Source organism: Podarcis bocagei (assembly GCF_964188305.1).
Source record: "Podarcis bocagei genome assembly, chromosome: 17".
NCBI classification, from domain to species: domain Eukaryota; kingdom Metazoa; phylum Chordata; class Lepidosauria; order Squamata; family Lacertidae; genus Podarcis; species Podarcis bocagei.
This window is the reverse complement of record NC_138143.1, coordinates 36,666,867-36,684,280: the sequence shown is the minus strand read 5'-3', so window position 1 is coordinate 36,684,280 and position 17,414 is coordinate 36,666,867. Positions and strand designations below refer to the sequence as shown.

General features: G+C 46.8%; 1 protein-coding gene across 1 annotated transcript in view; it reads left to right on the top strand.

Moving 5' to 3' along the window:
• Positions 1–17,414, top strand: part of SHB (SH2 domain containing adaptor protein B) — a 166,201-nt gene that overhangs the window by 45,584 nt on the left and 103,203 nt on the right. The window contains exon 2 of the mRNA XM_081176684.1: positions 15,608–15,725. Coding sequence (XP_081032810.1) covers positions 15,608–15,725 — 118 coding nt within the window. The remainder of the gene's footprint in view (positions 1–15,607; positions 15,726–17,414) is intronic.

Sequence of the window (17,414 nt, the reverse complement as noted above, 5' to 3'; positions counted from 1 at the left end):
AGAGGTACCACTGTATCGCAAATCTCCAGCCTCGTTCGAGACAGCAACATGCCCTTCAGTCAGGCCATCTGATGCTTGCCCAATCTCTCCCTCTGCAGCCCAGCCACCAGCCTCAAGAGTGGGACTTGCTTGCCTCCCAGCCCGCACATTCGACTATTTCCCTGACCGCGTGAGTGCTGGCAGGCTGCCTCCTCCCTCCATTCCTCCTCGTATTGGGACAGTGGCTCCCAGCAGCCGCTGTTTGCCCGGTGAGACTATTGCAGTTTGGGGAAAGCCTACAGCTCTGCCGTGCCATGCCATGCGGTGTCCCAGCTGGTGTGCTCCACCCTGGGGCAGCGCTGCCTGCCTGGCATCACTAGGAAGAGGCAGAAGCTGTGTGCGATGACACTAACCGTGGCCGGCAACTGCCTTCTTCCTCCTCCCCAACATCATAATACAATGGTACCTCTGGATACGATCAGGATCCGTTCCAGAGCCCCGTTTGCATCCTGAAGCAAACACAACCTGCATCTGCGCTGGTCGCGATTCCTTCTTCTGCGCATGCACATGATGTCACTTTGAGCGTCTGCGCATGCGCAAGCGGCGAAACCCGGAAGTAATGCGTTCCGTTACTTCCGGGTCGCCGTGGAGCGCAACCCGAAAATGCGCAACCTGAAGCAACTTCAACCCGAGGTATGTCTGTATACCGCCATATCGTGAAGTTTAGGCGAATTATATTGCGATGTTGGAAAGCAGATAGCACCTAGCCCTAAGTCTACAGCTGCTGCCCTTCCTCACCAGTGCTGATTTCTTCCCGTTTGCTTTGGTTGACAGCAGCAGGAAAAAGACTTGTTCAAGAGAAAGTGACCACTACCAGGGCATATGGGGAGAAGTAATGGACTGGGGACGGGGATGAGCAGCAGTGGGAGCAGCATGTGGTAACAACAGGGCGTCGGACCCCTTCAGCACAGGACTAATGCAATAATGTGGGTGGCACTGTGGTCTAAACCACTGAGCCCCTTAAGTTTGCCAATTAGAAGGTCGGCGGTTCAAATCCCCGCGACGGGGTGACCTCCCGTTGCTCTGTCCCAGCTCCTGCCAACCTATCAGTTTGAAAGCACGCCAGTGCAAGTAGATAAATAAATAGGTAGATAAATAGGTACCGCTGTGGCGAGAAGGTAAACAGCATTTCTGTGCGCTCTGGTTTCATCACAGTGTCCCGTTGTGCCAGAAGCAGTTTAGTCATGCTGGCCACATGACCCTGAAAACTGTCTGTGGACAAATGCCGGCTCCATCGGCCTGAAAGCGAGATGAGCGCCGCAACCCCATAGTGGTCTTTCACTGGACTTAACCATCCAGGGGTCCTTTACCTTTACCTTAATGCATGTGCTCCCTCATTAAGAAGCTAACTTGCAAATTTGCTCTCTGTGAAGTGAATAGTACTGACCCGGTGCTGCACCCTTTCTGAAGTAAGTACTGTGAATTTAGCAGCAACCAGAAAAAATTAGGCACTCTAGAAACTTGTAAGTGTAAATCTCTGAGCCTCTGGGGTTTTTTCTCCCCACGTCTATTTTGGGTGAAAACTTCGCACTTTGAGCAAGACTTCCTGCGTATTTCAGCTTAATATATTGCTGTTTTAAGTATCTGAAAACTGCCAAAATGTCCCAAGGGAAAGATGGCAGGACTGGAACTAGAATTGTGAAATAGATTCATTGCAAGCCCCCGAAATTCTAATAGGTGTTAACGTTATTTAAAAGGATACAAGGTATTTCATTTATTTATTTAAAACTTCCAAAGGGTTGGAACCGGCTTGATCTAGGGATCGCAATTTCGTCTGGCTTCACCAAATTTGGATCAAGCAGAAGTTAAAAAGTGTGCCTGCATTTTCTCTGCCTGTCTCTCTCTCTTCCCCCAGCCTTGTCCAACCTGGAACTCTCTCAGTGCTGCCTCCTGCAACTCCCATTAGTCCCAGGTGTTGTGGCCAGTGGGCAGCGATGGAGGGAGATGTAGTTATGGGATAGTCTGTTGACTAGGGTCACGAGCTGTTGCTGGACTACAACTCCCATCATCCTTAGTGTCAGGGAACTGCCATCAGCTCAGAGGCGAGAGGTGGAAGGAGAGTTGTGTTATAGAGAACCTCTGAAGATCTTGCGAAACAGTTCCTCCTCTGGCGAGGAGGAAAGCCCCACCTCCAGTGGGGAGGAGGTGCAGGGACCAGGAGATGCTAGGGAGAGCCTCAACACTGAGCCTGAGCAAAGCGGAGGGGAGGCAAGTCCCCCTTTGCGAGCGCCCACTCTGCACAGTAGGTTTGGGCGCAGAGAGGGGAGGAGAAGGATGGGGGTCACACGACTGCTATGCTGGGGGAGGTAGAAGGACCGCCCACTCCCAGATTCTGCTAGCAACTGAGCCAGACATGAACCTGCGACGCTCTTCACTATAAATAAAGGTAAAGGGACCCCTGACCATTACGTCCAGTCATGGCCAACTCTGGGGTTGCGGCGCTCATCTCGCTTTATTGGCCGAGGGAGCTGGCGTACAGCTTCTGGGTCATGTGGCCAGCATGACTAAGCCGCTTCTGGCGAACCAGAGCAGCGCACAGAAATGCCGTTTACCTTCCCGCTGGAGTGGTACCTATTTATCTACTTGCACTTTGACATGCTTTCGAACTGCTAGGTTAGCAGGAGCAAGGACCGAGCAACGGGAGCTCATCCCATCGCAGGGATTCGAACCACCGACCTTCTGATCGGCAAGTCCTAGGCTCTGTGGTTTAACCCACAGCGTCACCCGCATTTCACTGTAAATAGTTTGCACCAAAAAAAAAAGCTTGGAAAAGACAGGTCTTGCTTGTTTGCTCTCAAGCAACCACACCACCACCTGACAGCTAGGTAACATCCCTGTGGTCCAAAACAGCTCGTGACCCTGGTTTGGGAAACCCTGGTCTTGTCCAACCCCCCTGTGATGGGGGAATCTTTTGCCCAATGTGGGGCTCGAACCTCCCAAGTGCTTTTGTCTTGCTCACCATGGAAAGAGAACCCAGCATGCTTGAGGCTCTCCTGAAGAGGACGGACCCTTTCTCCAGTGCTTTGCCGTGGCACAGCACAAAGTATTGTTGTTCCCTGGGGAAGTGTTGCCATAGCCAAAGGCATGTTATGGGAGTCGCTTAAAAAGCATTCTGAAGTGCCCTAATTTGTGGCAGCTGAGTTGAATTTTTGTTTTTGCCAAACAAAAACCTCCACAAAAGTTGCTCTTTGCCAGATCAGTGACACCACAGAAATCTCTCCCCTGCCACACAAAAAAAAACCTCTGAGTTTTTACGTACGTGTGATGGGTTTTCATGTTTGTAAAAGTTTCTAATTGGATGCAGAGTGGCTCAGTTTCACACCCGAGCAAGGGAACTTTATAGAAGGCAATAAACTTCCAGCTAAAACCCCTTAGCAATTGTATATCTGCTTCCCGGCACATTTTCTTGCAGAGGGCTACTCTTTCACTCTTCAGTCTTCCTTTTCTAGGAACCCAAATGCCTCGTTATTGACTACAAAACAATTAGGCATTGATTTCCTCTTTTCTCTCTGTCTCCCCATCCCACCCCCCCTTCCCTCTTGTGTTTTCACAGGAGTGTAAAGAAACCTTGAAGAGACAGATTCTCTCTCCTCCGTTTTTTAGAAAAAGTGTTGTGAATTTCAAGTGTGCAATCAAATTCATTAGCATGCCTTTTGCACTGATGGGGATGTTTATAACTAGTGGGACCTTTATGTACATTATGAACATATGAAAAGAGCTGCTGAAGCAAACCAGAGATTCATCTCGCACAGCAACCTTTCTCCCACTATTGCAAAATCAGATGCCTCTGGGAGCCCCCCAAGCAGAACTCGAAAGGCAGCAGTAGTCTTCCGTCCAGGGTGGATTTGATTTTAAATCAAACAGATTTAAATCACGATTTAAATCACTAGTCAGTAAGACTTGATTTAAATCATTTTTTCACAGAAAGACTCGTTCTTGCTGGTATAATCTTCATATTTACGACCAGATGAAAGTTTTGTTTTTTGGAATAATAAATTTTCAGAGATGCACTATATTAAAATAAAGTAAAAAAAAGAGAAAATTATTTAACTAAAACAGTAACATTATAGCATATGTATCCATGTTTGTTAACTGATGTGGTTAAACATATGTGTGTGTGTGTGTGTGTGTGTGTGTGTGTGTGTATACACACCTAGACTGAGTTTTAGCTCACGTGAAAAACTTAAACAAATCCTTATTTCCTGATGAATAGCACTTGGACTATTGTTGTTGTTTAGTCGTTTCCGACTCTTCGTGACCCCATGGACCAAGCACGCCAGGCACTCCTGTCTTCTGCTGCCTCCCACTGTCCAACCATCTTGTCCTCTGTCGTCCCCTTCTCCTTGTGCCCTCCATCTTTCCCAACATCAGGGTCTTTTCCAGGGAGTCTTCTCTTCTCATGAGGTGGCCAAAGTATTGGAGCCTCAGCTTCAGGATCTGTCCTTCCAGTGAGCACTCAGGGCTGATTTCCTTCAGAATGGAGAGGTTTGATCTTCTTGCAGTCCACAGGACTCTCAAGAGTCTCCTCCAGCACCAGAATTCAAAAGCATCAATTCTTCAGCCTTCTTTATGGTCCAGCATCCTGCCTCTGAAACCTTAGGCACTGCATAGAGCGGTGTTTCTCAACCGGAGGGTCCCCAGATGTTGTTAAGACTACAACTCCCATCATTCCTAGCCAGCATGAGCAGTGGCCAGGGATGATGGGAGTTGTAGTCCAACAACATCTGGGGACCCACAGGTTGAGAACTGCTGGCCTAGAGCCATCGTGAGTGGAGGATGCCACTGATAGGTTTCCCCCACCCCAGTGAATTTGTCTAGTCCTCCTTAAAGTCATCTAAGCTACTGTCACTACATCCTGTGACAGCAGGTTACACGCATTAATCATGTGCTATGCGAGGATGTAGGTTGCTCTCTCATTCAGTTTCAGTGGATGACCCAGGTCTTAGGGGTGAAATTCCCTCTCTCCACTTTGCATTCTTTTATAAACCTCTGTCATGTCCCCCTAGCCCAGTGGTGTCCAGATCTCACTTGGATGCTCAGGTAAAGCGTAAATGCAACTTTTGAATATTCAGGGAGCTGCTTCTTGTCCATTTGAGTGTTTACGGGAATTATATCCCATCTTTCTGTTCCAACTGAACGCTTAAGATGTTTTGCGATATAATAAAAGCAGTGCAAGATAGATAGATATTTGGATATATAATTGAAATCTGCTTAAAACTAAACCACAGCAGAGAGAGACCAATATACCCGGGAGGCTGAAAACCGTCAGACAGAAGGCAAATCAAATGCTTGCCTGAACAACAAAAAGTCTTGGCAGCAGAAAACCATAAAATACAGGGCAAAAGGAATCGCATAAGCCACAGTGTTTCACAGCCTGGCCACTTCTACAGAGGCAGAGTTCAGACATAATGGTTTAACACGGGACGCAGGTGGCGCTGTGGGTTAAACCACAGAGCCTAGGACTTGCCGATCAGAAGGTCGTGGTTCGAATCCCCGCGACAGGATGAGCTCCCGTTGCTCGGTCCCTGCTCCTGCCAACCTAGCAGTTCGAAAGCACACCAGTGCAAGTAGATAAATAGGTACCACTCTGGCGGGAAGGTAAATGGCGTTTCTGTGCGCTGCTCTGGTTCGCCAGAAGCGGCTCAGTCATGCTGGCCACATGACCCGGAAGCTGTACGCCGGCTCCCTCGGCCAATAAAGTGAGATGAGCGCCGCAACCCCAGAGTCGGTCACGACTGGACCTAGTGGTCAGGGGTCCCTTTACCTTTACCTATGGTTTAACACAGGCATTCCCAAACTCGGCCCTCCAACTGTTTTGGAACTACAATTCCCATAATCCCGGACCACTAGTCCTGTTAGCTAGGGGTGATGGGAGTTGTAGTCCCAAAATAGCTGGAGGGCCAAGTTTGGGGGTGCCTGGTTTAACACTACAAGGAGGAGCTGCAAAGAACCTTAGTCACACACGATCCCTCTTCTCTCCCCCCTGGCATAAGACACAGAAGAGGCAGGAAGCCTCCACAACCATTTTAAATTAACCGCAGCTTGTCGTGTTGTCAGAACCCTAAACTGCGGTTAATCTTAACTGTACTTTGTTGAAACAAGCTGGCTTCTTAAACTACGGTTTGAAGTTGACTCGTTTTAACAAGCTGCTTTTAAGATTATGTAGGTTTGTTGGGTTCAGATGGCACAGCAAGCTATGGTTTGTGGAAGCGAAAGCTTCTGGACTCTTCTCAGACATGCTCAGAAGGAAATGGGGAAGAGGAGTACGCACCTCTGAAGCTCACTATGGCATTCCACAATGATGGTGCAGCAACTGAAAAGGCCCTGCTCCCAGTGCTCACCTGCCACATTTCAGATGGAAGGGGGAAATGGAGCAAGAAGGGTGATTGTTGGGGCACAGATCCTGACCCCTTAAGGGTTTTACAAAACGTGTTCTCCCTAGCAGAGAGCACATGTTGCAGTGGGGGATACAGGCCACCCCATTGTTGCTGGGCAGATGTGTGGAGAGACCCAGGCAGTGAAGTAGTTAACTGGGTCGCTGGGGAGATTTGCTTGTTGCCAATTTTGAAGGAGGGCTCAGAGGTTTTAAATGCTGGACGCCGAGCTTTGGGCGTCCTCTTGGCTGCTTGCACCAGATCACCCTCCCACCCTCCCTGTATTGGGGAAGGTTGTTCACTAGACCTTGCTATGCCCATCATGGGGTCATCTGCCATTGGGACAGGGGCCTGGTAGGAATTTTGTCCATTTGGCTGATTGGCTGGTGCCATTTGGTTTTTGCCTACTGCATAGCAACTCGTCACAACTTGTAAGGTTGGCGGTTAGGCATTGGTTCAAATTGGTTGGTGGAGGGGTAAGTGCCTACCCCTCCAATGGTGGTGCGGAAAGGGAATTCCGTTAAAGGAATCCAGGGGCTTGCCATTCTTTTGTCCTTGTCCCTGGCATCGGACTTGGGCAATGCAAGCCCCAGGGGGCATGAGGGTGAGAAGTGAGGGACTGAGGCCCAGCTTCATTTTCTCCCCAAAAATTGTTTCCCTGACTGGCTTCCGCTGGAATTCGGAAGTCAGTTCTGTCCCTGGGGCAAGGACAGATAATCGTAACCAATGCCTAAGCAACCACTCACGTGTGTGTATTTAAATAAAGCTGTGGCCAAATTCATGCCAAAAACCTTAAACAAAATTGATGTGTGAAGTGTGAGTTTATTTGGAGTGGCTTGCGGACCTCGACGCGCAAACCTTCGATTTTAACTGACCTTGGATACAGATAGGTAATGGTTGAATATCAAAAGCGACCGGCCGGCCATTTCTAGACAACAGTCTATGTTGTGTATTGAGTCAAAGGATTTTATATCTGTATTATTATTGTCTGTATTTGCATTAGGGTAAAGTAACTGCCTTTTGGTTTCAAAGGGTACAGCTACTATTGGTTCATTTAAGCTGCTGTATTTGGATCCTCTGTCTTATTGGTTTCCTCCAAAAGGCAGGACTGTGATTGCCTGATATTGTTCCCTCCTCAGTCTTCAGTCTTGTTTGCCTTAATAAAGAAGTGTTACTAGAGAACTGTCTCCTGCATATTATGTCAAGAGAGCTGAAATCACAAACCCCACATCACAACAGTCTAGTGACAGTAGCAGTTTAGTTTCTGGTGCATTTACATTTCTGAATTCCAGGTGCTGGGGATAAATGTTTTTCAGGGACATCTGGTCACCGGTTGTTGGCGATGAGCGCTGGACCAGAAGGTCCTTTTTGGTCTGGCTTCAGATCTCGGATGTTAATTCAGGGAGGGGGGGGGGGACTAAAATAAAAACGCAGTGTTGAAGCTCAGCCACACACAAAACAAAACCAAACAAACCCTGAAATACTCCAAACTTAAAAAAAAGACCCTGTCAGCAGGGATAAAAGAAACCATGGGTCAGCACAGGCCAGCTGCTTTATCTAACCTAAAAAATGCCAAATTGTAATTTAAACTGAAATAGCATCATGGGCAGCGGGAGGCTCTTTTGACAGCCCACGAGTTGTATATCTAATCTTAATTAGAATTTAGGGATGTGGCTGCTTTTGAAATGAACCAGGTTGCCATGTTTGTCCAGGTACCGGATTAGCTGATTTTTTTTGCAGTGCTCCGTGTTTACGAGAGCTAAAGCCCTTGATTTATTTCAGATATCGATTTTGGAATTTATGACGGATAGTTTTTCAGAACCACCTGTCACCCCGGCCGTCTAATCATTCCTCTAGTTAGAGATAGACCGTGTATACAGTATTTGCAGCATAGATCTGGGCCGGCTTTGTTGCTTTGCTGGGCTTGGAAACCTTGCTAATTTGTGAGTCTGAAGAAGAGATCCGGTTGCATGGATCTATGATTCCCACAAATCGCAAGGCCTCTAATTGATTTTGTGCTAGGGCTGGGACTCCACCGGTCAATTGACCAGTCAAATACTGTCAATTGACCGGTCAATTGGCAGCTTATTACTTGACCACAGTCAGATATGATCAAATATTCCATGAAAACAAAATATGCCCTCTGGTAGGTTGTGTTAATTGCTTGATAGTATCATCTGGTAGCAGAGGCAGCCTTGAAAGCTTTATCTCTCTGTCCCCAATGCCACAGGAGTATTTGTATGTATATCACGTATATGTGCATGTTTTCTTCCTTCCTTTCCAAGCACAAACATTTTTTTAGGAGCAGGCACCACCCATCCCTTCACTATCACCATCCCCGGCAACAGATTCTGTGGTTTATAGTTGCTATTAATTTTGCTTAATTTCGTTTTAAAGCAAAATTTGTAACTGCTTGGGCTCGCTCTGGGATTCTAGGATTAAAGCCAAGAAGAGTTGCTCGCTGTCTTCAACATCATTTGCATAACATTTATATTTGCAGTAACATTGTGAGCTGTAAGCAGTAATTGACTTACAACCATTTTTAATTTAATTGATTCATAACAAGAGTTATCTGAGGTGGAATGTAAACCTGCAGTTTTGGCAGTTGCGCTTCTGTGCTGTGCTGTATTCAGATGAACAATTCCTTTTCCCGAGAACGAACTTGAAAGTACTGCTTCTGCCACTTTGCAGCAGAAAAGTTGGCTGCATACAGCACTGATTGGCTAGCATCTGTGACCACCAAACCCTCTGCCCAGATCCAAAGAGAATAGCCTTGCTACTTTTTTTAAAAAAAACGAAACAATGGAAGAAAAATTTCTTCAAGCGATATTCTTTTAAAAAAACATTTTAAAGGCAGACAGTCTTCATTGAAGCATGCTTGGATAGGTGAGATAGATGCTGAAATAAATAGCATTGGAATCACTGATGAGTATCAAAGCACTTTAAGCAGAAAGGGGCCTAGCTTTCTCCATAGGGGTGCATGGAGAGCAGTGCACATGCGTAAAAGGTAAAGGTAAAGGACTCCTGGATGGTTAAGTCCAGTCAAAGGCGACTATGGGGTTGTGGCGTTCATCTCACTATCAGGCCGAAGGAGATGGCGTTTGTCCACAAACAGCTTTCCAGGTCATGTGGCCAACATGACTAAACCGCTTCTGGCGCAAGGGGACACCGTGATTGAATCCAGAGCGCACGGAAACGCTGTTTACCTTCCCGCCGCGGTGGTACCTATTTATCTACTTGCACTGGTGTGCTTTCGAAATGCTAGGTTGGCAGGAGCTGGGACAGAGCAACGGAAACTCACTCCATCGTGGGGATTCGAACTGCCAACCTTCTGATCAGCAAGCCCAAGAGGCTTAGTGGTTTAAACCACAGCACCACCCACCTCCATGTAGAGGACATACAGCCCTCAGTACAAACCTCTTTCCCTTCTCTAGTGGCCTCTGCTATGACTCAAGTGGGCCATTCAAACCTTGTGGAGACCCTGGATGCATGACCCTCACGCATCACAACTCTGGCACTTCTCCAGCCCCCTAGCAAAGAGGTCAAATAAGTTCCCAGCGCATACGTTTTTTGTTAATTGCCAGCCTGAAACTCTGCCCATCGGGTTTTCCACTTAAAAGTCTTCCCTTCACTTGCTACAGGTGATGAGACTTTTCAACCTTGACTTAAAGGTAAAGGGAGCCCTGACTATTAAGTCCAGTCATGGCCAACTCTGGGGTTGTGGCGCTCATCTCACTTTATTGGCCGAGGGAGCCGGCGTACACCTTCCGAATCATGTGGCCAGCATGACTAAGCCGCTTCTGGCAAACCAGAGCAGCGCATGGAAACGTTGTTTACCTTCCCGCCGGAGTGGTACCTATTTATCTACTTGCACTTTGACGTGCTTTTGAACTGCTAGGTTGGCAGGAGCAGGGACCGAGCTCACCCCATCGCAGGGATTCGAACCGCCGACCTTCTGATCGGCAAGTCCTAGGCTCTGTGGTTTAACCCACAGTGCCACCCGCGTCCCTCAACCTTGAGTTAAGCCCTAACAAAAACCCATCCGGTAAGAGTTTCTAATAGCAAAAACGTTTGGTTTTTTATATATATTGTCAGGGCTGCCACTCAGTCCCAGCTCACATAGGACCACGCTAGCCAGCGTTCAGGTTAAAAGAGTCTTTATTGGATTACAGGTTCCATTTCCAAACTGCAATGTGCAGCCCTACTTCTTCTAGGTCAGACCGGCGAAGACCCGTCTGAGTCTCCGCCTCTAGCACACCAGCTTAATACCCTAGCCTTGCTCCACCTCCTGCGCCTTTCCTTCCGTCTCTGGGTCCTTCTGCCCCCCGGGGTCTCTTCTTTCCTACTCTCTTCTGACGCGGACCCCCCTGACCCTTCCGCCTCCTTGCGGCGGGCTTTGGGACCTGGCTCACTCTCCGGGCTGCTTACTGCGCCAGCTTCCGCTACATTTGAACTTGGCGCGCGCGCCCAACTCTCCACCTTCCTCTTGATCGTTTCGTCGCTCCCCGAGGTGGGCGTGACTACTCCTGACTCATGCCCTCCCTCCTTCTGAAAGCCTCCGGAACCCGATATCTGGTCCCCTTCCTCCCCGCTGCTCCCGGCTGGGTACGTGGGTCCCGATCTCCAACTGCTGCTCTCTGATCCCTCTCTGGACCCTTCTTCCTGGGGTGTCCCCCTGTTTTCCCCCCTTGCTCTGACCGCTGGCGCTCCCTTCTGGGAATCCTCGGACTCACTGGATAAGCTCGGCGATCTCGGTTCGTCATCCCCACTCATCTTTCCTTCGTATTCCTCCCCCTCGCTCTCTGTCTCCTCCCTTCTCTGCGTCTCTGCTCCTGAACCCCTGACATATATATATACACAAATGTTTCCTTTCCTATAGAATGCATCCCTATCCCTGTCCCTTGTGCTGTGTTCAGCCTGGAATACGTTACGGATGCACTTAAACAAAACCAGCGTTTGACATTACTCTGTTTGACAGGTTTTTATATGTTTAATTTACTCCCTTGTGTTTTGGGGGGGGGCAAATGGGAAAGGCAAAATATCAAATAAAAATACATTATCCACCTTTAGGCTCTCTCTCTCTCTCTCTCTCTCTCTCTCTCTCTCTCTCTCTCTCTCTCTCCCCACGACACCCCCCCCCCAGGCTGCCTCCGCTGCCAAATCTCATGTCATTTTAGTGCGGTTATTTTTTCAAAAGAGGCAACTATTACAGCGTCAGCCCCCATATTGGGGGGAACAGCGGGGCGCCCAAGATACGTATCTATCAGCAGCTGACAAGTCATCATCAGGGAAGTAAATGGATGATGTTTCAGCTGCAGGGCTTTTGGAGATAAAACCTGCCCTTGTTACGAGGAGAAATTACTCCTGCCTGATGCACACTGTTGTCTTTGAGCTAAGCACCCCCAGCCTTTGACACTGCTCTGACAGGGCTGCTGATTACAGCCTGGCCCCACATTAGACAGAAGATATGGAGCAATTCTCTCTCTCTCTCTCTCTCTCTCACCATTAGAGCTGCAATAACAAGCCACTCATTACAGTTATTTGGGGAGGGGTGGGAGACCCCTCTCCCCCTCCCTCCATTTTGCACATGTCATTCTTAGCCATTTACATTTAATGACGCCCTTGAATGCAACCATAAATTGCGCCTCAAATGATGGACAGGGTTGGCTTACACTTGAGTGGTCCAAAATAACCCCCCCAAAAAACTGAAGATGAAGCAATAATTACTCTGGGATTGTCATCCCGTAACAATAGGGAGGAGTTGGCAGGGGCTCTTTAAGTACATAAGGGTGTTTGAAACTGTCTTGCTTGATCAGACAAAGGTCTCATCTAGAACAGCTGCAGCCATGCCTTGATTTTTTCCGTCCCTCTACTCCCCAATGCATTGCGATTTGTCATCTTACTAGGAGAAAGAGGCTTGCTTTCAGAACTGGGTTTCCCAAGTCAGTGTTCTCCAAACTTTCTCTCTCTCTCTGGAAAACCCATTTCATATTTGCTGAGGAACCTCTGAACATCTACGACAGAATCTCTGTGCATCACAGAAGACTCTCGGACATATTGTGTGCCAGTTCGTGGGGAACATTGGCTAGGCCTGTTTAGCACCGGCTGTCACCCTGTGGGACGTGAGCAGGCCCCCAGAATGGGCCCAGAGCTGTACATTGCATGAGCTACACCGTCAAGGAATTTGTTAGACTTTACTGATATTCTGACTAGGGAATCCCGGATAATCTTCCAAGGAACCATGCCTGGAGCACCATTTGAAAACCACGGTCCTAGGTTAACTTATGAAAAGTCTTGAAAGACAGCTCATAGGAATAGTCAGCTGTATAGACCGTTTAATGGAACACTTACTACCTAGATTGTTGTTTAATCGTTTAGTCATATCCGACTCTTCGTGACTCCATGGACCAGAGCACGCCAGGCACTCCTGTCTTCCACTGCCTCCCGCAGTTTGGTCAAACTCATGCTGGTAGCTTCGAGAACACTGTCCAACCACCTCATCCTCTGTCGTCTCCTTCTCCTTGTGCCCTCCATCTTTCCCAACATCAGGGTCTTTTCCAGGGAGTCTTCTCTTCTCATGAGGTGGCCAAAGTATTGGAGCCTCAGCTTCACGATCTGTCCTTCCAGTGAGCACTCAGGGCTGATTTCCTTAAGAATGGATAGGTTTGATCTTCTTGCAGTCTCATGCGACTCTCAAGAGTCTCCTCCAGCACCATCATTCAAAAGCATCAATTCTTCGGCGATCAGCCTTCTTTATGGTCCAGCTTTCACTTCCATACATCACTACTGGGAAAACCATAGCTTTTACTATACGGACCTTTGTTGGACTAGACTAGGTAGACTAGACTACCTACCTAGACTAGACTTAGCTGAATTGGAGCATATCAATTTATGAATGGATTTAAAATTAAATGGCTTTTCTGTGATGCTGCTTCAAAATAAATGCAGAACAAAGCTTAATCTAACCCATTGGCTGGTAAAAATGTTCCTACCTTTCGCTGATGAATGCAGCCAACATGCTCAGATAGTTCCTGCTTTAATTGGTTGCATTACAGGCAACTTGCGCATGCCCAGCACACATGCTAACGCTGACACTCACGCTGGTTTTAGCACTGACAGGGGGTGGGGCAGGGGTGGACCGAACCGGAAGGGTCCCACTGATGCACGTAGTGGTCAGTAACAGAACCCCAGCGTGAGCAAGGATTCCCATGTGTTTTGCTTTCCCCACTTTTGGTAGGGAGGTGTCACGTGCTAAAACCGAAACATGTTTGAAAACACCACTGCTCTGACAAACCTTCAGAATCAAGCTCCAGAATCAAAATTCTTAGGCGTCTGCTTCAACTACGTCTGGGATTTTTCCAGCTCTCTGTGTTTGTCTATGTGTCTCGGTAATGGATGTGTCAGAGAGTAGACACATAGCACGTGATCCTGGTACAGAGTTCTGCAAATTCTTGAGCTGGATTTTGCTTAAGTAAACATTTGAAATATGCTACAGAGTTGTGCGTCATGTCTTCCCTAACTAGACCTGCAAGGTGTACTGTTCCTAGTAAGTCGTATTGGTTGCGTGTAGTGTACGAAATGTATTGACATTTAACCGGCCATCTAAGTTGACCCTGCAATGCAATCTTAACCGTGTCTATTCAGCAGTCAGTTGTATTGAATTGATTGGGGCTTATTCCCAGGTAAGTGGGGTTAGCCTTAAAGCACAATCCTATTCCCACTGCTTTGAGAATAAATCCCATTGAACCTAGGTAGCGCTTCCTTCTGAACAAACTTGCATTGGATTGTACTACTGAAATAAGTACAAATGTTTTGAAAGAGAAGCGGGGACCCTGTAAGGTAGTTTACAAAGTGCTATAACAATGAACTGAAATATAGAAAAAATATATCTGTTGTAACAACAGAGTTTTGTGGCTCCTTGAGACAAACGAACTCATTGTGGTGTAAACTTTTGTGGTATAAGCTGTCTGTCTCTCACACACAGACCCAGTAAAATAGAATAAATGCAGTAAACCTAAACTTGAGTTAGCACTTTTCAATGAGTAAGATCTGATTTGATTAAGCAAAGATAAAAATAAAACAGGAAATGAAGCCAGGAAAAGAAATATCAGCCAAATGCAGACTGGAATGAAAACATTTTTCCTTCTCGGCAGTAGTCTTAAGAGCACCGTTGCCTTGTGTCAATAGGCAAAGCATTCTGAAATTTAGGGGCTGCAATTTTAAGGCGCTTGTTCTTAGTCAATGCAACTCCAATCTGATCCCTCCCTCCCAAAGTATATACAGTGGGGATTGATCTCCTGGTGTACACGCTGATATGCGGGCAATGTGAACAGATAAAATGGGGAAATAACTTTCCCTGCAACGGCTTGCCAGTATCCCGTTGTGCAGCAGCAGCAGCAGCAGATTTCAGAGGGGACACTAGTTTTCCCTTGCTCTCAGCCTCTATCTCTGTGTCTCCGACATAGGACCAAAGGGGTATGTGTGTGGAGTTATTGCTTCTGCCGTGAACATATATTATCTAGCACCGATTTGCTTATTTCATGCATGGCTGTAAGCTGGTCCAAACATGTCAGATGTGCAAGGACCCGAGGGGCCTTGCAAGGTCATAGCGTGACTAAGTAGATGCGAATGAAGATTCTGAGTAAGAACAGTGTAAATACCTTTCCCTACTTAACCAGGCCTTTTTTTACTGAGTTTGTTAGAAGAAAATGGGTACCAGTATCCTGGAGGTTAAGGGACACAGGTTGCGCTGTGGGTTAAACCACAGAGCCTAGGACTTGCTGATCAGAAGGTCGGCAGTTCGAATCCCCATGACAGGGTGAGCTCCCGTTGCTCGGTCCCTGCTCCTGCCAACCTAGCAGTTCGAAAGCACATCAAAGTGCAAGTAGATAAATAGGTACCACTCCAGCGGGAAGGTAAACGGCATTTCCATGCGCTGCTCTGGTTCACCAGAAGCGGCTTAGTCATGCTGGCCACATGACCCAGAAGCTGTACACCGGCTCCCTCGGCCAATAAAGCGAGATGAGCACCGCAACCCCAGAGTCGGTCATGACTGGACCTAATGGTCAGGGGTCCCTTTACCTTTTATCCTGGAGGTTAGCCCTTGTGATTTTAGAGCTGTGGAAATTGGCAATGTGTCCATTGATTGGGAAGTTCCTCTGGTTAAGAGTGTCCTTATTTTATTTTTTTTCCAGGTCCTAATAGCTGATGACTACTCAGACCCATTTGATGCCAAAAGCGAGGGAAGCAAGACAGGCAAAGGAGAAAACACTGGTTACATGGAACCATATGAAGCCCAGAGGATCATGACAGGTAAGGATGTATATAGAGTGGCATATGCCATGTTATGGGTGCGACGTTTCAGCCAGTGCTGCTGCTTTTCCGCTCTTGGTCATTTCACTGAGGCTTACCTGAGAGCAGCACTCAGGCTGACTGCACTATTTATGTATAGAATTGCCGAGCCTTGCTGACGTAAGCCAGCAGACTTCTTTAACCAGTGCTTTTGGCTTCCCCGCATGTACTTCCCTTCCTTTTCCAGAACTGGATGATGCTCCACAGGCTCAAAACGCCATTTGCAGTCTGTCTGCTTGCCATTTCAAGGCTCAGTCCAGGATTGAAACCTGCCAGAAAGCTGCGATTGGCATTGGGATCCTTCTTTATCTTTGTAGAGGCAATAAATAGTCACACACACATTCTTCGTGTGTGGCATTGCATGCATAGTGTATGTGTTTTCCTCTAAAGGAAGTAAGCAGCCTTGATTGAGAGGAATAATATCCTAATGTGGAATATGGCACTCAGTAGAGGTTCTTGAGAGGTTGTTTGGCTTGGCTGAAGTTGCATTAGGGTTTGTTTGTGGCACATTGATCCAATGGCAATGAGCTTGAAACAAGCAAACAGCCTACTGATTTTCGATGGTAGTTTGCTTTGGATCCTTGAATTTAATTTCAGATGAGAACACTTACTGTTTAACGTATTGTGCACACTGAGAAGGTTTCTATAGCAGGGTTTTGTTTCAAACTGCTTGCAGTAAATTACACAAATGGGCCTCTTTATTAAATGAGATTTAGAGCCTCTCGGACTTCTGTGGGTTTCCATAACTTCCAAATAAACCTGTTCAGCATTGGAGTGCTAGTTTCATGTAAGGAAAAACCTGTCTCCAGGTTCAAGAAAACTAACAGTTTCTGATGGATTCATTGTTAATCTGAAACATTTTGGTGTATGCCTCTCATTGGTGCCTTGGTTTTCTTCCTTACAAACGTATTTATTTTTATGTATTTATTTTGTTGTTATTATTGTTATTTATTCTGATTATTTTTACCATGTAATTGCTTAATGGATACACTCTTCGAGGCTTTTAAAAAAGATGGTATGAATAGATTCTTGATGTTTGTCTTAATTCAGCATTTCCCATTCAGTACAGATAATAACGCTTAATGGATTGAACTTCTCTTTCTTCATGAATGCTAATTTCTTTCTCTGAATAGGAGTTCCATAGTAAACAGAATATAGGGAAAGGCACAGGAATTGCCTTGCTAATTATGATGCACATTAGCAGCCATGTCAGACAAAACAACAGATGTAAATGTATCGCCATTTTATGAGGTTTGAGTAAATTGGCTGCGCAGCCAATCTATTTTCAAGGTTCTGCAAGTCTTCAATGTATAGGCATAACGCTGTCTAGCAAACTCAAAGGATATCCAGCAATACGATGAATGATTGCAGTTTCTACTCTGATTACAAAGAAACATTTATATATTCCTCAAAGGGTAGATATGCATGATGGAGAACTTGTAATGTCACAAAGCTTACATACAATCCAGCTGTTAGCGTCTCCTGTCTTAGAGGACTACAGTGCATCTTAGAGCTTTGCAGCACATTCTGTAGTCAGTAAGGGACTGTTGCCCCTGAAAGATATTCTGTGGCAAGTCTCTGCTGTATTATCAAGAAAAGGGCCATTCTACATGAGGTGGCTCCTTAGAGAGGTCGGAGCTCTCTCCTCAG